The following is a 26,148-nucleotide window of genomic DNA, read 5'->3' as shown; positions in this document are numbered from 1 at the left end:
CAATACCATGTCCAGCGCCTGTTATCTGCGAAAGTATATTTGCAATAAAATAAGTTTGCTGAACACCGTGAATATATGTATTTATATTTTTTTACCAATATAATTTCACCGCTTATGTCTTTTAGTTGTTTGTTCAACATCCTTTCAAAAAGGCGTTGCAATAATTCTAAAAGTATTTTTACGAATACCACAAAGAATTCGCTAACGTCCTGAACAACGTCCATGATGCGTTTCGATACTTTGTTTGTGCTGGAAAATTAAAAAAAAATTATATTAGGAAATTAATAAGTGTATTTATTTTAAGTATTGGGTTTTTGAGTTAATCATAGAGAATTACCCGTTATACCATATTCAAAATCGTGTCTTGTTTCCGGGGGAATGCCATTAAATATGCATATAAATTTTCTTCATTTTGAGAGTGAATCGAAAACTTAAATATTTTAAACTAGCAAATACCCGGCGTGACTCATTGCGCCTTATTCCCTTCCAAAACTGTTATGGCTTCATTCATAAATAATAAAAAAGTATTTAAAGGGATAGGTTTTCATACAAATTTTCGATTTATTAAGCATTCTCTATTTCTTATGAATGTGGGTCTCAGTTAATATACTTTCGAAGGCATGTAGAAAGTAGGTAATGTGCCGACTTTTTCCTGGAAATTTAATTTATAATCTAATAACTCGAGACTACATATCGCGTCCTTTCGTCAAATATGTATTAATTCAATATTTACCTTATAGATTATAGATTATCTTATAGATTTAACTGAATTAAATTTTTCAAATAGGTTCCAACCCAATTGAAAAATATTGACGACAGTACAATTTCTTAAAACTATTTATTTTGATACCCGTATTGTAATATTTGACTTATTTTACCCATTTAATTGAATAAAATTATTCAAACATGTGGCAACCCTCCTCAAAAATATTTTTGGCAGTAAAATTTCCCAAGTCTCTTCAGTTTGATACCCATATTGCTTATGTTCAATTTATCTCATCAGTTAAATTAAATTAAAATTCCCCTCAAAAATATTTTTGGCAGTAAAATTTCCAAAACCTCTTCAGTTTGATACCCATATTGCTAATAATCAGTTTATCTCATCAATTAAATTGAATTAAAATTTTCAAACAGGTGGCAACCTTCCACAAAAATATTTTCGGCTGTAAGCCTTATTAAACCTCTTTCTTTTGCCAGCCATATTGCCATATTATCAAATTACGTAAACTAAAATTTTCAAACAGTTGGCAACCCTCTAATTTTTTTTCCTTTTTATATTTTAAGTTAGACCTCTATGTATTGCTAATACATCGGTGAAAACTGCATTCAATTCCATGCATTAGTTTTCGAGTGGTGCGCGTACAAACATACAGACACACAAAATTTCAAAAAATTTTTGACTTGGCTTCTGTTGCTCTAATAAAGACCCGCATATTAATTTTTCTTCAATATCTATGTATAATGTACAGACATCGGCCTGACACAATTTTATTATATGCATAGATAGTTTTTAGCGATTCTAAATACCATAAAAATATTGGCTTTTACCACCATTTAAGTATATTTTCCCCCTTTCCGTCAGTATCAAAAAGTTGCTTTGACCGAAAAGTGGAGTTAGCAGCTCTTACCGCGGCGGCGACGATATGTACTGTTACTAACACAGCAATAATTTTTATAACATTAATTAAATGACGTATAAAATTCCGCAGTTCAGTATATATTTTCCACATAGGAAACCTTCACAATCTCTGCGCCAAGCTCCAAATTATGACAGCATAAAACATATTCCAGATGCGAGGTCTTCAGTATATGAGCAAATTCACGAGTTACTTTTTTTTTAGTGTCACTCCCTTCTCTCGCCTGAAACTGAACCACTGGAATTCCAGAAATAAGTACAATAAAAAATAAATCAAGTATTTGCACAATTTTAAAATAAAAAACATAAATTTCTTTTATTTATTTTTTAATAACTTTGGGAAGTTTCTAAATAGAATGTTCATAAATATTAGAGGCAATAGAATTTGGCATCAAATACAATATATCCGTGAAGTTTCAAGGGTGTGCCAACATACTAAAAAAAATGGCAGCATGCAGAATATTCTACGCAGCTATTTTGTAATTTTTGAAATTTAGCAATCTTTTCATTTTAAAATTTTGAGATACTTCTAAATGGACACCCTAACAGTGAAAATGTTCTCGGTAAAACAAATAAATCTACAGTAATAAAACTTATGTACCACCGGAGTAGCTGACAAATTTATGCAATTTCAGAAATATGCCATGGATTGTGAGCGACCTTTATTAAACTGTCATGGCAAAGCTTTTGCAAAACAATTTTTGTGCATCAGCTTTGGTTTTGTTTATGAATGCAATGCATAGCATTTTTATGCTATGGATTTTCGGTATTGCAAATTTGCCTAGCCATGACAAATGCAAATGCGTGTATTTTGTTTGTGTATTGCAAATAATTTGCAATACAAATTTGCAATGCAATGATGCTAGGCCATTTGCACCGGATCGCGAATAGCCCTATTGTAAAATTGTTAAATACATTAACAAATTAATATATATATATACATATATGCATGAGGAATACTGTAGAAAGATATTCCACACCAATATTTAATTATGTACTTTTAAATAATATGACTTTTAAGTTAAGGCGCGCGAGTAAACGTTTTAGCTGACAGTGTATGGTGCTACGGTTAAATGAGCGCGAGTTGTTATTCTTACTTTTTAGCATAGGTTTTTTATGATTTTATTTAAATACAATTTCGCGATTAAAACTTCTTCTTTAAGATAAGTGTGCCACCACTTTGGATAAAAAAAAAAAAACCGTTTTTGCCGAAAAATATATCTCGTGAGTTTACTCATATATTGCGAGTGTCGTAAACTAACTTACTAACAGTGCGAGCAGATGATAAGAGAAAGTGAAGCTAAATTGGTTTTGAAAAAGGGTTAGGAAAAGTTATGTGCTATGAAAAATTAAGTTAGTTATTATTTAAATTATTCCTTAAAAACATTTTTGGCCAACTAGATTAGTACCGAGAAACCGATTTGCTTTAAATAAATTTTTAAATTTTGCTAATCAAAACACCTACATTACTTCAAGGTATGCAAAAAGGAAGGTTAAGAATAACGCAAAAATTTTGTGAATATAAAAATGCAAGGCGAATTCATATAAGTTAGAAGGGCTAGTACAAAAACAAAAACTAACATGTATTTTCTTTTCGCTTTCGGTACACAAATATCGAATTTCAGCTATTCTTCGCTCAAGGAGGAAACGGGAAAGGAAATGCCAACGCTCTTACTTTCACAATAACTCATAAGGAGTTTTGACATATGTGTACCGAGGCGAATTAAAGCAGCTGTTCTAACAACACCACCTTGTGATTATGGTTTTGTTTTTCTATATCACAGTATGCCAAGAAATCAAATTATAGAAAAAATACAGTTTACAGCAAGGCACATAAATACAGGTAGAAGCCAAAATGACGTTACTCTCATGAGAACCAAACCTTTTAACTTCAACTTGTTTTTCTTTTATTTCCTGTATTTCGTCACGCTTTGAATGTCATATCCAAAATGTATTCAACAAAGTGTGATTGATTTTGACATTGCTCTCATAAGAAACAGGCTATAATGTCAAATTGAAATGAATTGTTAACCCATTTGAAAATGTGTTTTTTTTCAAATTTGAATTAACAAAAAAAATACACACAAATTTTTCAAGCAAAGCAAATTTTCTTAATAAACGTGAAATTGTTAAGAGATAAACCGCCGAGAAGAGCAAGTAAGTACATTTAAGTTTGGTAATAAGTAAATACGTTAGACTTTGCTTAAATATTTAATGTAAGGAAACCAAGATGAAACGATGCCATAAAAGTCAGGACACGAAAATAGTGCGATGTTTTAAACCACCTAGTTGCGAATTAAGACGGCAGCGATGGGAAGAAAGCTTTGGTGTTGTACTACGTGATTCATCTCGCGTTTGTGAAAACCACTTCAAGGAAAGTGATGTGCAAATCAAACACTTTCCAACGAGCTCGTTTAAACCCATGCGCAGTCAAAATGCCATACGGAAAAACTGATACAAGTGAGGATTTAGTACACGATCAGGATACATTCTTTTTTGATGCGCAAACTCAAACAGACGACTCTTTAGAATGCACGTTGCGAACAGAAATATTTCGGATTACCGAAATAATTAAACCATGCAAGCAAGTATGGAAGAGCTTAAATTAAAACCGCTCGAAGCAAGGTCTTTAATGGAAAACTAGTTCACATGAAAAAAATTTAATTTCAAAATTGTTTGAGTTAAGCTCACATATAAAATTGGTAAAAAAATGTAAAATCATACTTTTATAAGTGTCGAATAATGCTTAGGATAAAAAATTGAAATATAAAAATAAACGCGCAAAAGCATGAAACTAAGACAATTAAAAACAAGAAAATTGATAAAACGATTTTATAAACAGTTTGTTTTATTTTATTGACAAAATATATGTGATGTAAGTAATGTAAGTAAAACAAAACTATAATCGAAATAAAAGCCTAGGACATCAGTGCTGATAAGAAAAATGCATCACTAAGGGTTAATTCGTTTGTTTATACTTTTTGACATTATAGTACCTTAAAAGAGAGCCGCACTGAGTTGTCAATCACACCTTGTTTAATACACCTTGGTCATATCGTTGTTTTTTTTAATGTTCATTAATAACAAATTTTAATTAACATTTGAATTTTGGAGTGTTGTGCGGTTTATACTTAATGTATGTGTTAAAAATGCAACACCGAAGCGTTGTTTTTTATGTGGTGTTAAATATGAAGCAGATACCATTTAACGTGCCTCAATGTCCTTCGCGTAAAGAGCGTTCCGAAAGCAGCTGTGGGGCTGTGCGTTAAACATTTTAAAGCAGCAGATTTCATAAATGCACCGGGAGGTACAGAAAAGGCACATTTGATGCCAAGTGCTGTTCCTATGACCCTTATGCCGGAAAGTCCCTCCAACAACACTGCAACTCATAAATTAAAAACATAAAACAACATACAAATTAACAAATTTTAACTAAAGAAAAATAAATAAATACAAACAAAACTTCAAATTTACTCAAAAACATCAACCAGTGAAATGTAATTTTTTATTTTTCCTTACACACGCTCATTTTTATTTTTACTCTCCCGAAAACTTTGACTTTTGTAGGTTTGATGTCAATTTGGCTTCTACCTGTTTTTATTGTACCATGGTTTACAGCAAATTTCTTGCAGCCAATTTCACGAAAGCAATTTAAGTGAAAAATGATTTTAATTTTTTTACTTTTATATAGAAATTGACAGAAAATAATAAATAATTTTCCATTTAAATTGCTGGTGAAGCCGGCTGTTGGTATTTTAATTTTTTTTGAAAACCTAAGAAACTATTTCTTAAAGAAATTTTACTATGCACAGTAAATCGTTCTTAAAACAGTAAAGATTTTTAATATGGCTCAAGGCACATCCAACAGGTAGTAGAATTAGAACAAAAACAGCATTTGCGTATATTTTTTTTTTGTTTCTTCTGGTGTCAAAAAATAGTCTACATTTTCAAAATATCTTAGTGGGCGATGTGAAATATAGATACGGTGACCATTCGTACCGATTTTGGAGGGACAGTACCGATTTTGAGAAAATTGTCCCGCTGAATATTTTTTAAAAGTCAGGACGTATAAGTGTCCGGATTTTTCATATTTGTACCGTTTAAGGCTCGATTTTCAGTGTTTTATTTATTAATTTAATACGAGTTTCTCTGTAATCTCGCCCAAAAACAATTTTTCAAACGTGACAGCACTTTCATTATCACAAAGGACATAGAATATAAGGGAGCCATAAACATAGCCAGCATCCGTATTTTATACTATCTTTGGTTATGTTTTATTTTGTCAAACTGGTACTCTCGATATATTGCAGTCTATTATTCTTCTCTCAATTTTGTTTAAGTTTTTTTAACCGACTTCAAAAAAAGGTGGTTATCAATTCAACGGAATATATTTTTTTTATATATGTTACCACATATTTTTGGACCACGTTAACCGATTTCTATAAGGAAAGGTGGTGCCACACTAATTTGGTTTAGGACCCATCATTGGATCGTTAAGAAATTAACGGTACTCTTAAATTTTTATATGAGAAATTAAGTCGGTTTTGTTTTTTGCTTAAAAATAACTTGTATAATTATTTGTTAAGTTTTTCTTTTTTATTTTTTCAATGTAACGATTCTAACTTGAATTTAGTGAAATTATAAAAAAATAATACTAATTCCCTCAAAAAAAACTAAGGTGTAGATACAGTGACGAAAACATTAATAGGGAAGAGACATTTTAGCATTCTTTGGCGGTTAATTTTTGGTAAATTTTTTTGAAGAACGTGTTGCTCATTTTCTCTGTAGAAAAACGTTGAATTTTTATAAATGTTCTACAAAGTTTGAAATTTTGTTTTACAGGTTTTTTTAGATAGTAAAAAAAAATAATCATAAAAGTCATAAGTCATAAAAAAATAATAAACATTTTATAAACAAAGAAAAGTAGCTAAAACTTGCTTCCCTATTTACATTCTCGCCACCGCGCCATTGCGTACATTATTGCGATCATTTTGCAAGTTGTTCTCTTTGTTTTGTTTTAAATAAAACTGTATTAGAAGATCTTGTATCTTTTTATTCTAAACACAAAGTTTTAGGTTCGGATTCGATGCTTTAGAAAGGTCCCGATTTTTTGCCACAGAAATCTGGTCACCGTAAATATAGATAAATTTGTTTCATTCCAGAAGCATCACTACATCCTTTGCCGAACCCAATAATCAGAGTTTAAGCTCCTGAGTTAAGCAAAAATTCCAAAGGCTGGTTTTTAATCGTTTTTTTTTAAGATTCGCATGAAAATACATTTTGTCAATTAAGAATGACTACTTATTTTCATAAGTACCGGCCAGAATTTTGTTATGGTTATTTTAAAAGGCTAACCTTCTCACACCGCTAATTAACTTAAATAGAGTAACAAAATAATTCAAACGAGAGCAACGAAAATCTAAGTCCAAAACAAATAAATATTACGGCTAAGAAAACTAACAGGCTAACCTAATATTCGCGGCTTGCGTTTTGGTACGCATGCCGTCGAATTTATTTTTTTGCGTCACCCGAAATTGACTTGCATGCGTTTGCATTTGATTTCATTGAGCGAAACGTCAAATCAAAATGTCACGCAGAACAAAAATTGGAAATTGAGTTAGCTTCATACGCACGCCGTTCAATTTCGGTTGATCTCATACAAGTTGCATGTGCATCATGATTCAATAATACAAGGTTCGATAAACTGACAGTCGTCTCTCTCGCACCGCTCCCTTAGCAATGGCACCGTGTTGCTTCTTTGCACATTTACATGGAAACAGTGTAGCTTTGGTGTGATATAGAAGTATGAGCGTTTGTGCAATATGTTTATTTGTATATGCATATGAAGCATATTTAACTGATGAAGACATAAACTGTTTTTAAATGGGATGTTTACATCAATCTCATAGTAGTCTTATTTTAATTTTGAGTCATTTTGCATTTTTTATACAGCTAAATAGCACATAAATTACGTAATTTACATAGATACATCAATATTACGTTCAAAATTTCGTTTAAAATGCCAGATTTCCTGCAAAAACATTAGAATTTACAAAAGGAATTTCACTACTAATTGCCTACTTTGCGTACTTTTCTACTACCATTTTCGCACCAAGAGATTTCATTCCTGCCCTTTTCTCCGTCCTTCGTAAATGCAACCTTTTGTAAGGGAGTGTCAAACCGCAGCTGTCAATAATATTAGGTTTGTTCGTCGAGCAAAAAATTTGTACGAATTTGTCCGAATTATCACGATTTTTGCCCAAATCGCGTTCGTGCAGACCAAAAAATTATCCAACACTCAAAAATTGTGAGAGCAAAGTGACAGTTCTCTTGGAGAGAAGTTGCAAATTCTTGCTGGCAAAATTTTTTCCAGCAAGAATTTGCAAACACGAAAACATGTGGTTGTGGCGCATGGTTGCATTTTTGTCTACAATAATTTGAATAAATTAGTTCGTTAAATTTAAAAATTTATAAACACGAGCGATTTTTTTATGAAAAAAGGAAGTAAATAATTGTTGATATAATTAATTTAGTTAATTCCAATGATTTGAACTGAATTCGGCTGAAAAAAATGGTATTCGCAATCGGATTGCAATTGCAACCAGAGTCGATTTAAGAAACCCGACAGCTAGTACGATGAAGAAATTGAAATGTATGTCAAAGAAAGTCAGAACAACAAGAAATATACATGTATATCCTGTTTTTGGCCATCCGAAAGAATTTTAAAAATTCTATAAAAATTTTGTATGTTTGAAATGCAACCGTGGACGCCAGCTGGCAGCGAAACTTGCAAATTCCTGCAAATTTGCGTTCGTGCAGAAATTTGCAAGTTTCTCAACATGAGAGAGAATTTGAGAGAATTTTTTCTTACTCTCTGATATTTTGAGTGTTGGATAATTCTTGCTGGATTTTCGACGAACAAACCTTATCTAACCTTGTATTGAATCATGCATGTGCATGAGAAATTTTTGACAATAAATTGGCGGCGTGCGTGAATATTAGGTTAGCCTGTAAGCAAATATTTATTAGTGGTTGATTGCCGGTAATTGACAGAAAGCCGGCTACGCTGCTGCCGGTCATGCCACTCTTGGCCGCATTAAAAGCGTGTATTCACCGCCTATCTCTCTCTACTCACTTTACAAATCTGACACTTACCCGTAATGGCAACAAGTGGGCGGCAAAAATGTTTACGAAACGTAAACAAATGCACACGCAACGTCATGATAATGGTGAGCAGAGTGCAGATGTGAAATGACAACATTGGCACATTGACACACACACACAAACAGACATACCGCAGTGATGTTGCAACAAGTGCAATTTGCTTTTAATTGTTTTTAATGGTTTTTATGGTAAATATGCATTCGCATCGGCAATTGCAACCGCGTGTACATGCTCGTATGTAAATACATACATATGTATGTATAAAAAAGTATTTCTGTATTGGTTTGAAATGTAAGATGATAAAATTTGCAACAATTAACCTTTTTAATGGACTGGCAAAGCGTATTTAATCGTTCTTCTTTTGTATGTAAATGCATTTGCCTGCACGCGTGCATATAATTCGTCATTTATTTAATGAGCAAATTTGTATGCAACACTTGCGGAAAATGTGAATTACGAAATGCTTGCAGTGAATATGTAGTGGCGTGGAAATCGAAAGTGTGTTAAGTACTTAGCTAAGTTTTAAGATAATACCTATATACTCTCAAGTTCAAACTGCAATATAGGACAAATTTGTTATTAATAAAAGTGTATTTACACGTATGGCTGCTTGGTTTATTTAGATTTTTATGAGTGCGTAGTTACTTAGCGCCAATGTACAGCGTAATAAATTCAGCACGAGCGTGCTAGTAATTTCAATTAGCAGAAGCGGGCATAAAAAAGTGAGTGCTTATTGCTTTACCAGTAAAACAGTCATTCATATGAGTTGTGCGTAGTCGGGTTTCGATCGTAAATGATGTAGTGGAAATATATTAAAATTGCCAAACGATTTACGAGTTAGCCAGCAGTTAGATAATACTGTTTTAATATGGAAATTTAAATTAATTGGTTTGAGCGTATAAAAGACTACATGTACCTATATATATATATATATATTTTATACCCCTAACAATATTTTGTTAATTTTATTTTAATTTTGTTGAATGAGCAACGCAAACTGAACCATATTTGTTATCATTGTATAAAAGGACGCACTTAGGGCTTTGCTTAGAACTGTCTTTGAAAAGTCGCGACTTATTTGGATGGTATTCCCAAAAACCCATTTCCAGAAAATACGTTTAAGACGAAGTGAATTACGTCGGATATTTGCTAATTTATTATAAAAATCATAATTTAACAGTTAAAATTCAATTTTGTGCAGAAGACGAAGCCTGAAAATATATACCACTTAACTATAAGTAAAATAAATAAATTTATATAAATTTTAGGCTTCGTTTTCTGCATAACCATCCGCAGTCTAGTAATCAGAGACCGAGAACAAAAGGTATGATCGAACGCTTCAAAACCAAAACCGAAATGAGAAAACTGTCAAGAACATTCTCAATGGGAATTATATAAGAACAAAACACTGTGGAACGTTCCAAAAGAAAAAAAAATGCGAGCAATACTTTCGGGAATATTTCTAAGAGAACAAAATGGGTAAACGTAACATTCTGGCAAAGAACAAAACGGGAAAAAACGCCTAAGGAACTTTCTCTCGAAGAACCATTTGGGAAGTAAAGTCTCAGGGACTTTCTGACAGGGAACGAATCGGGAACAAATATTATCTGCACTTTTCGCGAACAATGGAAGCGAGAACTATACTAATAATATAAAGAGAAGTCCCTTTTTTTTGTAACAGGTAAGCTCGCGAACGGCTGGTCCGATTTTAATGAAATTTTGTATATAAAGAGCTTTCAGCAAACACCATGTTTTAGGCTAAAAAAAATTTACTTTTTTCCGGTAGGTGGACCAGGGACCGATCTATTCGAAAAAATCTTATTATGGTCCGATTTGGTACGTAGGTAGGTTTTTGCCTAGGGTAGCATATAGGATCCAAATTTTTCCGGGAAGTGGACCAGGGACCGATCTATTCGGAAAAATCGTATTTATAGTACGATTTGCTTAAAATTTGGTACGTAGGTAGCATTTTGCCTAGGTTGGCATATAGGATCCTCTTTTCCGGGAAGTGTACCAGGGACCGATCTATTCGGAAAAATCGCATTTATGGTCCGATTTGCTTAAAATTCGGTACGTAGGTAGCTTTTTGCCTAGATTAGCATATAGGATCCTTTTTTCCACGAAGTGGGCCAGGGACCGATCAATTCGAAAAAATCGTATTTACGGTCCGTTTTTTGCTTAAAATTTGGTCCGTAGGTTTGAGCAACCACCATATCAAGGGGTGAATTCGTCACTAGGCAAGTTTTTTTTGCGACAATCAGAAACAACGGATACAGCCAAAAATGTATTCATCAGTTCGTTTTCATCTATACTAATTATATAAAGAGAAGTCCCTTTGTTTGTAACAGGTAATCTCGCGAACGGCTGGTCCGATTTTCATGAAAATTTGTATATAAACAGCTTTCAGAAACCACCATTGCTTTTTTCCTGTAGGTGGACCAGGGACAGATCTATTCGAAAAAATCTTATTATGGTCTGATTTGCTTAAAATTCGGTACGTAGGTACCGAGATTAGCATATAGGATCCTTTTTTACCGGGAAGTGAACCAGGGACCGATCTATTCGAAAAATTCGTGTTTATCGTCCGATTTGCTTGGAATTTGGTAGGTAGGTAGCTTTTTGCCCAGATTAGCATATTGGATCCTTTTTTCCGGTAAGTGGACCATGGACCGATCTATTTGAAAAAATTGTATTTATGGTCTGATTTGCGCAAAGTTTAGTACATAGGTAGCTTTTTACCGAGTTTAGCATATAAGATCCTTTTTTGCGGTAGGTTGACCAGGGACCGATCTATTCGAAAAAATCTTATTTATGGTCCGATTTGCTTGAAATTTGGCACGCAGGTAGCTTTTTGCCGAGATTAGCATATAACATCCTTTTGTCCGGTAAGTTGAGCAGGGACCGATGTATTCGAAAAAATATTCTTTATGAGCTGATTTGCTTGAAATTTGGCGCATGGGTAGCTTATTGCCCGGATTAACATATAGGATACTATACTTTTTTCTGATAGGTGGACCAAGGACTGATCTATTCGAAAAAATTTTACATATGGTCCGTTTTTCTTGAAATTCGGTACACGTATTATAGCTATACATACAATAGAATTGAATGATTGTTTTACAGTTGCAAAGGTGTTTTAAGGTGCCGCAAAGCAATCGGCTATTGGCTATTTACGTATACTTATTATCTATACCAATTATATAAAGAGAAGTCCCCTATTTTTATTAGAGGTGATCTCACAAATGGTTGTACCGATTTCTATGAAATTGTGGACACCTTATGGTTATAGGCTGATAATAATTTCATTATATCAAGGGAGCGTGGCATCTTCCATACAAATCGAATTTTTCATAACGCATATCTCTGGAAGTATTTTGGTAGAGTCCTGGAACTTGATATGGTATCAATCCTATACTCATGGAGAAAAGTGGGCGTGGCGCCTTCCAAACATACTGAAAGTTTTACCTATCTGTAAATACATATATAATTCTTGGGTACCTGTTTTTGTGAGTGATCTCCTCCTAAACGAGGTTAACAACTTAAAACACCACGATCCGATCTGGCTAATATTCAAAACATGTATTGGTAATATGAAGGGAAATATTTTTGAACCGATTTGCCTCATAATAAAGATATATAGGGGTAAGAGTAGTGGCAATAGTATTGCAAAAAAGATCCGCAAGGTTGCGCTGGGGTCGAGCTATTGCTAAAAATTTTCAATGGAAGTCATTCGGAGATACCAGGCATCAAAGTAGTCAAGTTACCACCGTTAAATCTACTACCATAACCATTGCGGTCCTTAATTTACTGTGACTAAACAGAATAAAGATAATTCTTGATGAATACCTACAAAAAAAAATGTAAGGACCAAATGTTTCAATAAAAAAATTAATTTTGGGCGGGACGAAGTTCGCCGGGTCAGCTAGTTATGCTAATAAAGTAAACAAAAGACTTAAGACACGAACTCTCCTTGCATATAAATTAAAAAATTGCTCTATAAATGGACAGTTCACCGTATTGATAAACGATCTGGAAGTTGAAATGATCAGCTTTCCTCTGGCTTAGAATTAACAATCGTGGTACGCACTGAAACCTCTCATTCTTAACGTTAAGTTCTTAAAACATTTGTTCTCGTTTTGTTCACTATCAGAATGCTTCCAAGACGTTTGTTCTTTTTTGATCCTAATTAAAAACGTTCTCGATACTTTCGTTCTTATTTTGTTCTCATTGTAAACGTTTCCGAAAGTTTCGTTCTCATTCTGTTGTTCTTGAGAACGTTCCCGAGAGTTTTGTTCGGATTTTGTTCTTTACGGAAACGTTGCCGAATCTTTTGTTCTCATTTTGTACACTTTCAAACTGCTCTCAATACTTATGCTCCCGTTTGGCTCTTTCGTGGGAACGTTTTTGTAATTACATTTTGCTCTCGTGCAGAACTGAATCAAAACTGGAACGCCTTCTCGGCTCCTGAATCTAATTGTTATATTTGGATTTGTGTTTTTTCGATCATATTATAACCGTTTTTTTCAGGCGGCCTCCATTATAACAGTTAAACATGAAAATAGCGATTAAATTTATCGAAAAACCAAAGTCTAAATTTAACGATTATTTTTTATCAAAACCAATTCAAAAAATTACGATTTGCAATGATCGATAAATTAAAATCTTTTAACCCAAATTTATAAAAATAAAGAAGACTTTAAATGCTTTGTAAATCCAAAATATGTATGAAAATGTCACTTTATAAAGCTTTTCAAAGCTACTTTATTTTTTATGAATTATTTATGCTATTTAACAGTTATTTTCGGTCCCTGACGTAAAGGCTTAGGTATATGCCTTTAAGCGCCGAAATTATTGTAACCATATAGTGAGAAAATCTGAAAATGAGTGAACATCCTAAATAAATGTAATTAAATTTATGGTAGTAAAGATTCATAAGTGGGTCGTATCTATAAAAACATCGAATCTAACTTTTTCATTTCAATTTATCAAATATATATAGCACATTACACATTAGGGTGGTCTTTAAAAATATTAACATCTAAATTTTGTATGCGAATGCAATGCAAATAGTCAAACAATTTCAAACTCTAAATGAAGGCACCGTAAATCAATTGTGGACAGGACATTGGACTTCATCCATCTTTAAGTTTTTGTGGCAGGCTGCGCGAGTTTTGCCGGACATTTGTTGAGATTTTCTCTCAAAGCTGCGAAATTTATTTTTTCTACTATCCGACGTTGAAAGAGTGTCTGCAATCCTATAAACTTTACGCGATGTGATGTTCCAAAGGTTTTAGATTGAATTCAGATTGTCAAGCAATCTTTTTCTATATCCCCTCTGAAGTTTTCCAAAAAGTTTTGGTCGCTAGTTACAAAATGGCGTTGCAAGTAATATTTCGTCAATCGTTTAATAATTACAAAGCACAGTATACCCTGCGCTTTGCATTCAGAATTTTTGCAAAAAAGATTTCGCGCTTCCACACTTTAATGGACGCCAGGTGATTTTTTTTCAATAAATTTCGGGTTCACTTTCACTATATACGAATATTAAATCAATTTTAAATATAAATTTTTTTCAGTGCTGTAATTTTTTTTATTATTTTTTCATTCTATATTTGTTTGTGAAACATATGAAACTCAATCACTTCCAAATGAATTGTTTTTATGTGCCAGGGCATACGGGAGGGCCATGAACCAACTACAAGATCATGCAATCGGAAAAGAATGAAAAACGTAAATTTCTGAGCGTTTTTGACATTTGCCTAAGAATGAAAACAAACAAAGAAAACGAAAAAGGCGCGGTGATCGAGTGGGATTATATTGGTATTTATTATAAAGTATACGAAGTGAAACTTGATGACAATTAGCAAAAAAAGTTCATAAAATGTGGTTTCCATGATTGAGAGTGTTTTACAATCGCATATCATCAGCACGGGTCGATTTTTCAATGCCAACGTTCTGGCCACAAACGTGCGCCCACTTTTCACGAAGATTTAGGCCTTTTGGCTTACCAAACAAACGTACAAACTTGTTCCAATCACATAGCACTTCATTTTATATCATAAATTTGTAATAAATTAAAATTAAAATTAAAATCGCTTATAAAACACATCAAATTGCTAAAAAAGCCACTCCGAAGCAATAGAAGACGATGAAAATGCTACGACAACTTTTTTTCTGAAATTCGATTACAACTACAACGATGACTGATCACGTGATATGGAGTCGTTGGTTCATGCGGAAGGGCGATCAATTTTTTATTTTTTTTGTTATATTTAAAGTGTAACTTTGTATATGTGCCTATACTTCAGGGCAAAACAAAAACAAATGTGCTTATGGAGTGAGCAGCTCTCGCTGAGTTATAGCTGGTAAAAGATAAAATTTGGTAGAATTTTTGGGATTTGTAAAAAAAATTGAACTTTTCAAATCCTGGTAGAGAAAATTATTATTTTTTTTTAATTTTTAAATTTTCGCGGATGCTCATGATGTTGATATTTTATAGACTACCCTAATATGTATACCTACATATACATCCATAATTGCACATATAGCTACGGTGACCATCCGTCCTGTATTATACGGGACAGTCCTCTTTTTTGACCCATTGTCCTCGTAATTTATTTATTTTATACGGGACGCCAAATGTTCTGTATTTCTTTTAATGACCTGTATTTGTCCCGTATTCGGTGTTTCGACGCCTTAAGAGCTCATTAAAATGGCATGCCTATGAACGAGTTTTAAGTGATGTTGGTATATGATCGTAATTTTCTCCATTAACAGTTATTATTTTCTAATCTGAATGCCTGTGATTCGAATCGAGGAATACATACAGTGACCAAAATAGAAATTTGGACTCGACATTTTAGTAAGCTTTGGCTATTTTTTCTTTAGAATCTTTAGAAAAAACTTATTAAGATTGAGTATAATAAAATGCGAGTGGAAAGTGCTGCTCATTTGCTTCTCTTTCAAAAAAATGGTCTAACATACCAGCTTTGCATGAAAAAAATCCATTACACCGTAAAAAAAATGCCAAAAATTAGTGGTAAGCCTTAGCGACTTAAAATTGCACTTTATTATACTAAAATTTAAAGAATTTTTAAAAAAAATTTTTTGGGGGTAAAAATCTCGAGAAAATTATCCTACAAGTTTGTGATGTTATTAAAAGGATACTGTTTCAGGGCTAATACATCTAGGATCATTGAAGAAGGCTTTAAGATCTGTAAGCTGTTGTGGAAAAAATTTGCAAAATTATTTTTTGTCCCGTATTCGTACTTATAGCACATATGTATACTCGTAATATTAAGCATTGAAATGGCGTTTATATACTTACTGTATGACTTCACGCTCAATCATCTTGCGTTCCGAAAGCTGTGTGCCACTGTTTATTTAATTTATTTCTTTTTCGAAGTTTTACACCAAAATGATTGATTAATATTGATTAACATATGTATTATACATACATACATACATACATTAATATGTTGATTACGAATATACTGTAAAAGGTGGTCAGCGGAGGTGCGCATTCACACGTGATTAACTTTTATATGGTTTCGTCTACCTGTGGTCTAACTATACGAAACAACACAAATATACATACATACATATGTACGCATAATATATTGACTGCATATGCCTATATACAAATAGATATATTTATTATTTTTATATTTCCTTGCCGGCATATGTCGGCTTTTATCCGCAAAAGCGCGTTCACTTTCGTTTGCACAAGCAGACAGAGGACCATTCGCAAATGCAATGCAATGCACAAAAACGGGTCGATAAGACCAAGTCAGCAATTATTGCAAGTGGTTATTGCAAAATGCGGCGGTGCTACTAACACGATTATGCTCTAGCAGTGCAGGAAAGACTGAGTAGATACATACATACATATGTAGTATATCGTTACCTAAAGGAGAAAAGGTGCTAAGTCCGTTTTTTGAAATTGTTCAGGACAGACAAAAACTATTCTTATCTGTAATTATCTGTCATTATGCATGCTTGAAAAATTCAAAATTGGATAAAAGGCGACTTAGCACCTTTTTATTTTACCTTTACGTAGCGATATGCATCTATGAGTGTAGTTATAAAAACAAAAAAATAAAAATTAACGCAATTTGCTATTAGTTCGACTATGGTTTGCGCGAATCAGCACTATTTTGGTGCATCCGATTTTAGACGTTTTTGAAAAAGGGGAAACGGGTGAGTAAGCGAATAAGTAGTGGCTAGACGAACCAAAACTTGTCCAAACACTATCCGGGCAATGCAGCATTCACTTCCCACTGGCTTCTATGTTGCCGTCGTAGAGTGGCGAATAAAGTTTCTGCCGGTGGTGTTGATGCAACAACTGGTTTTGCCGACGTGATGATTGTGTATGCATGTTGTAAGTAAATAAACGTTGCGGCCACTGTGCACCATTGCCACACTTTAATTATTCGTTCTTTTTTGTACTAAGTTATACGTGCGAGGCGAGCACATCGAGGGAGCTGTAAGCAAACTTCCTATAGATTTGTTTAGTTTCGTATTCGTGTTTGGTTTTAACAAAAAATGTGATTTGTGGATGTCGCAGACGTTGACTTTCGGGTATAAGTACCTTAAAGCCAAAAAAACTCCTTTTCAACACATACATACCTACTTACTTATGTTTGTTTGTAGATTCGTACCTAAAAAATATTGACGAATTAAAATGAGAAAATTTGAACAATAGTTCTGAACGCTGATACGATCCGCATTTAGAGTTGCTGCAAAGCATGTCACCCCAAGCCGGTTTGCTCATGAGGGTGGGAAGAAAAAGTGGAAATGTTGAAAACTTTTTTCCAAAGCCAGTGGGGAGCAGTGATGAGTACAAGGTGATTTTTGTTAAATATTTGCAAGGTTTTTAAAGTTAAAATTTATTTGTATTTTTTTTTTAATGATTCATGCTTTAACCAAAACCATACATATATCTCAAATTTTAAAACTTTATACTTAGAAAAATTTAACAAATTTTCTTTAAAATTTTGAGCTTTTTAATCTGCTTTTTAGAATTTTATTGGGTATGCAGTTTTGTAAATTTCGATTTTATTTAATTTTCCTTGCAAACGGTCTAGCGAATTTTTTTCCATAAGAAATTCATGCTTGTATGCAAAAAAGTGCAAAAAGCCGAAAAAATTGTCAAAAAACAACGCGATTTCGCAGCAGCTTAAAACATGCACTTTATTATACTAAAACTATTAGATTTACAAAAGTGCATACTTAAAAAATTCTGAAAAATCAGATTAAAAAGCTCATATTCTTAATAAAAATTTGTTAAATTTTTCTGAGCTCTGTATATAGTTTGAAGTTGAAGCTCAACCTTGTAATAAAAATTTGTTACATTTTTCTAAGCTCTGTATAAAGTTTGAAAGCTTGATTTATATGGTTTTGGTTAAAGCATGCACCATATTTTTACGAAAACATTAAAAAAAGAATTTAACTCTAAAAACCAGGCAAATATTTAACAAAAATCACCATGCTCTCATCACTGTTCCCCACTGTATATCTTAGGTGAAGACTTTTTTGGTACAACGGCTTGCTATAGTGCATATGACAACCCTAGTGGTCTTGGCCACTCTACGATAACACCGTGCGGTAAAAACAAAAAAAAAATTAAAAACTCACGAACCAAGCAATGTACTACATACACACGACACTATGGGCCAAATATAGTAAAACTACGTTTCTAAATTTTCACTCTGACATCAGGATGTTTTTGAAAATGACTTTGGCATTTTAAAAATATGATTAACTCAAAAAATTATTAAAAAAATAGGTGCAATGTAGTATAACAATATGGGTACCAAATGAAAGAAAAACTCTGTAGAATTTAAAAACATTAAAGGGTTTTGGTTTACAAGGGCCAATAGGTATTGAAAGTGCGCTTTTAATTAATTTTATTTTTTTAAGCAAAAAAAGTTAGGAGGACGAAATTAGAGGATGTGAGGGCGTGTATATTAGTGCTTAACATACATTTTTTCAAAAATAAATCTGGCAAAATTTCAAGGATATTCAAGGACAAAATATTAAAAGAACATTTTCCATAACCATTTGTCATTATGCACCAAAAAATTTAGTATTTTTTGATTCTACAGAATTTTTTCTTTTATTTGATACCCACATTGGTATTTACATTGCACTGGATTTTTAAAATAATTTTTTGAATTAATCATATATTTAAAAGTCAAAGCCCCTTGAAAAAAATCCTAATGCCAGAGCGAAAAACTAAACACGCAATTTTACTATATTTTGAATATAGCTTCGTAAATATATTGATTTTTGTGTGTGTAAAATTTACTGTCGTATGGTGTAATATTACACAGTTGTCTACCCTGCAGAAAAAATTATCAATTGATAAAAAATAACCAACTTGTAGTTAGCCATCTTGCGGGATTTCTATAAAATGTATAGGCTGTAGTAAACTACATAAAGCTAACTTGAAACTAACTGACAAGTAATGCATAGTAATCAGGGGATTGTTTTCTTAACACAAGTTTCTACATAGATATACTAATAAGAATTTTACTTTGAATCAATTTTCTTTCTGCACTTCACAAATACTTTTTCGAATTGAGGACAAATAAAAGGTATATCGAAATTTTATATTATCATTTTCAAGTTAAGTCTGACGCAGTTCGAATATGGGACCACCTAATATGTAAGCAAATAAGTAATGTAATAAAATAAAGTAAATAAATATAAAAGTAAAGAAACAAACAAAATATATTTTTTTCTGCTTGATATTTTATGTCCAAAAGTAGTTAGGTACAAGTTAGTAGACATACATTATAACGCAGAGGTCACGAGCCTTGACTATTTCGCGGCCATCGCCATAGAAATATAGTTAGCTTTCCTCAAAGAAAATATACAGATAATAAAGACCTTCAGTTTCTTCCTAATCAACTTCAAGTCAACTTAAAGTTAGATAAATTTAAAGGTGGGCATGTTATTAGTCCACCTAAAAAGACAGCCACGGATTCTAGTAAAAAAAATCCTTCATCCCAGTCCTTGGAACTTATTAATTTATCTTCTCCATGCCCTCAGGCATTGGATCCTCCGATATCTAAAGCCATATCCTCCACTGTCTAACTTAGTTCCTCCGAATAATTCGGAGCCCCGCACATCAGACATCATTACCAAAAAGTAGGTTGTAATTCCTCCGAGAAGATCAATCTTTGTCTCTAGATTTGCTAAAGATACTTCTTCGGATGATATAAAGTCATACATATGGACTAAAATTAGAACTAAAGATGTATTTATTCGTAAATTTAATTTTAAATACGATCGCGATATTTCATCTTTTAAAATTGATGTAGCTTCCGAAGATTTTGATTCACTACTAAATAGTTCATTTTGGCCGACCGGGGCGTTTGTTCGCGAGTTTGAGTATAAACCTAATAAAAGTAATAATAACGTAGCTAAAATTTCTAATCTTAATTCGGATTCAAAAAACTAACTCGCAAGTCTAATTTAAGTATTTACTATCAAAACGTTAGAGGTTCGAATACCAAATTAACTGACTTATATTTAAAAGGTTTTGACTGCTATTATAATATTATTTCCTTGACCGAAACATGGCTCAAACCTCATATTTTTAATTCCGAAATTCCTCCAAATGAATATCAAATATACAGGAGTGACCGCGTGGGCAGAATCGGCAGTGGTGTTCTTTTTGCGGTGCATTCATCGATACCATCCGAGGAAGTTAGTCTTCCTGTCATTGAATATACCGAATTTAAATGTATACGTGTACAAGCTCTGTATTTAGCTGTGTATTTAGCTCTTTGCTACTTCCCTCCTAATTCTGTCGTATCAGTATATATGCAGCTAGTTTCTTTACTTGAGACCGTAAATGCAATGCTTACGGCATCCGATTCTATGATTGTTTTAGGCGATTTAAATCTGCCACATATTTCATGGAACATCATTGACACCGATGTTGTACCAGTTTCATCTAGAGATAGTTACAATGTATTTCTGGAGGAAATGACTGAACTTTGCCTCAAACAAATAAATATATGTCCAAATAAGTTTGGAAAGGTCTTGGATCTCGTTTACGTTGATGATGTTCCGAAGGCCTCTATTAATCGGTGTGATCCCCTAGTTTTGCCGGAGGATGCATACCATCCTGATCTTGAGTTAAGCTACGAAATCATAAATGAAATACATAATAATAAGTCAAGTTCAAGTACTAGATATGTTTTTGCGAAAGCAAATTTCAGGAAAATTAACAAAGAACTTTCAAAGTTATCTTGGCCAATATATAGAGATGACATGGAGCGTAGCGTTGAGCACTTTAATGATACTGTTTTCAATTTGTTTCGAAAGTATGTGCCAATACGTAATATTGTTCATGAAGAACTAATACAATTATGGTTCACTAAAGAGCTTAAAAAATTGAAAAATAAAAAGTCGCACTCTTTTAAACTGTATAAAAGAACGGGCTTACACAGTGATTACCAAAGGTACTCAGTTTTGCAGCATAGCTAATTTGCATTAAATAAGAAATGTTATAATTCATATTTATGTAAAATTAAGAAGAATTTAATTAGCAATCCTAAATCATTTTATGGTTTCGTAAATTCAAAGCGTAAGGCACATGGTTTTCTGTCCGCTATGCATTATCGCAACTGTATCTAGCGACAGCCAACTCATTGCCAACATGTTTGCTCGGTTCTTTAGGTCCAATTATTCTGTAGACTTCCCTATAAGTGGAGACTATCCGTACGAGCTTTGTCCAATCAACTCTGCTTATATTCCAGTAATATCTTCCGATGAAGTTTTACACTAAAACCTTAAAAACCTTAAAAGCGTCAACATCTGCGAGCCTTTAACAACTCTATTCAATTTGTCACTTAAACATGGCGTTTTTCCGTCAGCCTGGAAGGAGTCTTTCATAATACCACTTCACAAAAACGGCAGCAGGTCCTCTATAGAAAACTATCGAGGCATAGCGAAACTCTCCGCTAACCACTTGTTAACCAGCTGACATATTCTATATGTATCTTCTTCAATTACACAATCTCAACACGGGTTTTCTAAAGGAAAATCTACTATGACTAATTTATTGGAGTTTACAACTCATGTCTCAAACGGTTTTAGAGAAAATGCTCATATCGACGTAATATACACCGATTTCAGTAAAGCTTTTGACAAAGTATGTCACTCGTTACTCATCCGTAAACTCGACCTAATCGGCTTTTAGCCCAGTCTTCTTCAATGGATCTCATCTTACCTCTCTGATAGAACACAAAGAGTTATTGTTAAAAATGTAAAGTTATGTGTTTCTCTCGGAGGGCTGTTCAACCGGCTGTTTATTCAATATCAAATTATAATCTGGAGCAGGTATCCAATTTTGTCGATCTTGGTATCACAATGGATTCCAAACTCAATTTCAACCATCATATTAATGTCACAGTCAATAAAGCCAAAGGCGTTTTTGCATTTGTAAGGCGATGGTCAAAAGAGTTCAAAGATCCTTATGTTACAAAAGCTCTTTTTACCAGTTTAGTTAGACCTATACTAGAATGCGGATCTATTGTTTGGAATCCCCGCTACCAAGTTCATTCAGAAAGGATTGAATCAATTCAAAAACAATTCTTGCTTTTTGCATTGCGTAATTTTAACTGGGATTCAGATTACAACCTCCCCCCTTACACAAGTCGTCTAAAGCTCATAAATTTGCCTACACTCGCAAGTCGTAGAGAAATACTGGGTATAATATTTATCGTAAAATTAATGACAGGCTTGATTAATAGCCTGGCCCTCCTGGCTGAGGTAAATTTTAATGTTCCTTCTCGAGTGTCAAGACACTTTCGACCTCTATTTTTAAAGCCATGCAAAACTAATTTTGAACTAAACGAATCATTCCGTGGTTTATGTCAAGATTTTAACTGTCATTCCAGCACGTTTGACGTATCGGACTCGATTTTTACTATAAAGAAAACTATTATTTCCACTCTCAATAATTGAAATACTATCTTTAGCATATCCAATCAGCTAATGAATTTGATTCTGTAGCTGAATAGTTTTAGATCTCGACACTTAACAAACTCCTGTTTCCACTATTTGGCACCAAAAAACTAAAACAAAAAAAAAAAGGTTCCGTACGTCATGCGGACTGCGCCCCTCGTGTCGGTTGGGCGGGAATGGAGGTTAAAAAGCCGTTGGGATTATTTAATTTAATTTTCAACTGGAATTATATCTCCAAACAACCAAAATTAGAAAAGAGGTTGGTGATACTTTCGACTTCTTCTAAACATATTTCTCGTTTTTTTTATATTGCAGCATTCGATAAAATTTTAGGTTGTTTAATAAAATTTCAGATTGTTCATTTGTCAACACGCTTTCATGAGGCAAACTCGCCGTTGCTCTCGCTATTGCTCTCTATTACAAAACAGCAATCAGGCCACATTTTGCTCTACGAAAATACCTACATAATGTGCCAGACATTAACAGCAGCAACCCACCGCCACAACGCTTGCTCGCATTACTAAGCTATCGCAGCAGCAACAACACGTTCGCTACAACTTAAAAATGCATTAACGTACATACAAACCCAAAGCTTTGTTGAAATGCGGAAGTGGAAGTGCCGATTTTGCGGATGGTGGACGGACGTAGTAGTTGTTGCTGCAAATGTGGACGGATAGACTAAATGCATGATCGATATTCATGGATGTGCAATTTTACATAAGTTTGTATGTATGTATGTATGTACATATGTTTCTTTGTTTGCGTTTTAGTATAAATTAAAAATAAAAACATTGAATTTTAATTTCGTTTTTGCGCCACTCATTTTTTTTTGTTATTGCTTCTGCCTCTCCTTTTTGCGAATGTATGTGCCGCGCCATCGCAAAGAATGTAATAAATCACTGTAGTAGTTTTAGTTGTATTTTGCGCAAGGAATGAAACCGAAACCCAAACCGAAACCGTAACCGTTTAAAACCGTTTCGTTTTTCAAAACCGAAACCGAAACCGTAACCGTTATCTTGACCTGAAAAGGAACGATACCGAAACCATTTCAATCACAGGTTTCAATCGGTTTCCAGAAGTTTACAAAAATAATAAATAAAAATTTCTTTGAAATAAATGATTTATTTAAACAAAATCAGCAACATTTTGCTAAAATTCTTGTTAAGTAGTAAATAAGTATGGCAAGGTAACTTTTCGCAAAAATCTGCTGATGACTTTGTTGTTGTGAATCGATAATCGATTAATTATATTTAAGTAGTTTCTTTCCCGTATGCAATGCGAGATCCCGCGTGTGCCCAAAATAGTCCAGAAATCATGCCTGTACTCAACAAAATGGGTAATAGAGAGCGAAAATTCGAGCGTATTCGATCGTAAGTGTATTCTTCTTCCTGCCCGAAATAGCCCGAAATTTTCTCCGAGTAAAAATGGATAAAGTGTCAAAGTGCATATCAGCTGTATTGTGTTTACATGTTGCCTGCATTTACTTGGTGCTTTTAAGGAAAAGTGAATGGCCTGTTGATGTATTTTCAATCTATGTACTTAAAATCAAATTTGTGAAACCAAAATTCAATTTCCAAGTATTTGCATTTAATACCATGTTCTGACCGACAACCAAAACATTTTTCCTTCATTTTCTTTTCATTTACAACCTTTAACTTTCATTCTTATTTTGCTTTGGCTAGGCAATTAACAATAAATCCGAAATGGCGTATTAAAGATGATAAAATATGACTTCCACTTCGATAAATAATCGGAAAAAAAAGTTTTAGCAACGAAAATATGTTTCCGATGTCGGTCAGAACATGGTATAAGTGACAAAAACAAGAAAAACGTGAATCAGCTGTTTCTCGACTTGTGGGCACGAAATGTGGATTTTTGCGTTTCCGTACTTCTGAACTTTGTTCCATTTTTGAAAGAAAATGTTTCCCTTATTCTCTAATTACCAAATCCGGTCCGGATTGTTAGGGAAAGAACCTAGTGTTGATATTATCAGTGAACTGTCATTTTTGATTTTCTTTCCTCAACGTTTAAGACATTGTGATTTAAATAATATCAACAAAATTTCTGTGAAAACCCGAAACCGGAACGAAACCGAAACCAAAACCGAAATAAATTTTGAAGAACGAAACCAAAACCGAAACCGAAACACTTGGCAAAACCGAAACCCAAACCGCAACGTTATTTTGAATCGGTTTCATTAATTAATTTTGCGCATTAAATTTTGGTTCAATTGTTGTTGTAGGCAAAACCTCCTCACTTTTTGACTCACTTATGTAAATTCTGAAGTTCTGCACACAAAGTCTGTGACTCGTTTTTGGGGAAGAATACTTATGTATATGTATGTATGTATGTATGTATACTTATTTGTTTAATGGCGCGATAACTGAATACACGTTTATTTTGTATGACTTCCAACTGAACTTGCATCGCCCGCCGTTCGATGCAAACTGTTTTGAGCTGCGCTGGTACCCGCTGGTTTAACTGCAGATTGCGACTGGCTTTTGGCAAGCATTGTTTAGAGCAAGCTTCTCGTGCACTTTTTTATTTTTTTTATTTTTATTTTAGTATCTTTTTCTCTTGCGCTGCTTCTTCCTTGAAGCGAGATGAAAAAGCTGTTGGTTGCAAGCTCGAAGGCGTTAAGTGCAGCAGGAAAGCGTGCTGTTCAAATCACCAGACAACTTGCCACTTACAATAGGTTGCAAATTTTTATAGCCAAACATAATTTTTGCGTAGTCATTTAGTTTTCTTTTTAATAGCACTTTAAAACTGAGGTTGACTTCAAGGTTTTCCTTAAACCCGGGATGCTAATCATATTCTCAATTTGATAACTGTGATGGATGTTATATTGGTACACCCTAATATTTATGCACATAGGCGCATTTCGATGGCAAAGCTCTCTCTAAGGATTATCAATTTAAATTGGCGACAAGATAAAGGCGGCATTTCGTCTCTTCCGATAGACTAATTCCGAGTAGGTATACGAGAATGCAGTCGGTAATTACACTGGTCTACAAGGGTTTTGCGAATAAGACGGGACCTGGTGTTTCCGAACGGATTTTTCGTGCTGAACACGAATCTGGGGTCCAAAACTTCCCATCACGTCACGTTTTCGAGAAAAAAGGGGTTGAAACCCCTAAAAACAGCGTTTTTGGACATTTTCGAAAAATTGTAGAGCCGAACCCTAACGTGCTACAAACTTTGCATATGTCAGAAATTAAAGGTAAAATTGTGCCCTTTCGAATGAGCCTTATGCCAAGTTGATCGCATGTGCCCTTGGAGCAGGGGGTGTATTTGTGTCTAGGGGTGCAGGAAAAAACAGCGTTTTTGGCCATTTTTGAAAAATTGTAGAGCTGAACCCTGACGTG

The 26,148-nt window shown here is 33.7% G+C and overlaps 1 protein-coding gene across 1 annotated transcript in view; it reads right to left on the bottom strand.

Moving 5' to 3' along the window:
- LOC118742011 (WD repeat-containing protein on Y chromosome-like) overlaps positions 1-16,293 on the bottom strand; it is a 40,466-nt gene extending 24,173 nt beyond the window's left edge. The window contains exons 1-3 of the mRNA XM_036473979.1: positions 16,128-16,293; positions 96-249; positions 7-25 (exon numbers count right to left, since the gene is read on the bottom strand). Coding sequence (XP_036329872.1) covers positions 7-25; positions 96-249; positions 16,128-16,150 — 196 coding nt within the window. The 5' untranslated portion in view covers positions 16,151-16,293. The remainder of the gene's footprint in view (positions 1-6; positions 26-95; positions 250-16,127) is intronic.
- Positions 16,294-26,148: the final 9,855 nt, after the last annotated feature.

The sequence above is a fragment of the Rhagoletis pomonella genome, unplaced genomic scaffold, assembly GCF_013731165.1.
Source record: "Rhagoletis pomonella isolate Grant_MI unplaced genomic scaffold, Rhpom_1.0 Rhpom_scaffold_00006, whole genome shotgun sequence".
In the NCBI taxonomy this organism is placed as follows: domain Eukaryota; kingdom Metazoa; phylum Arthropoda; class Insecta; order Diptera; family Tephritidae; genus Rhagoletis; species Rhagoletis pomonella.
The sequence above is the reverse complement of the archived record's forward strand: the minus strand, read 5'-3'. Positions and strand labels throughout refer to the sequence as shown.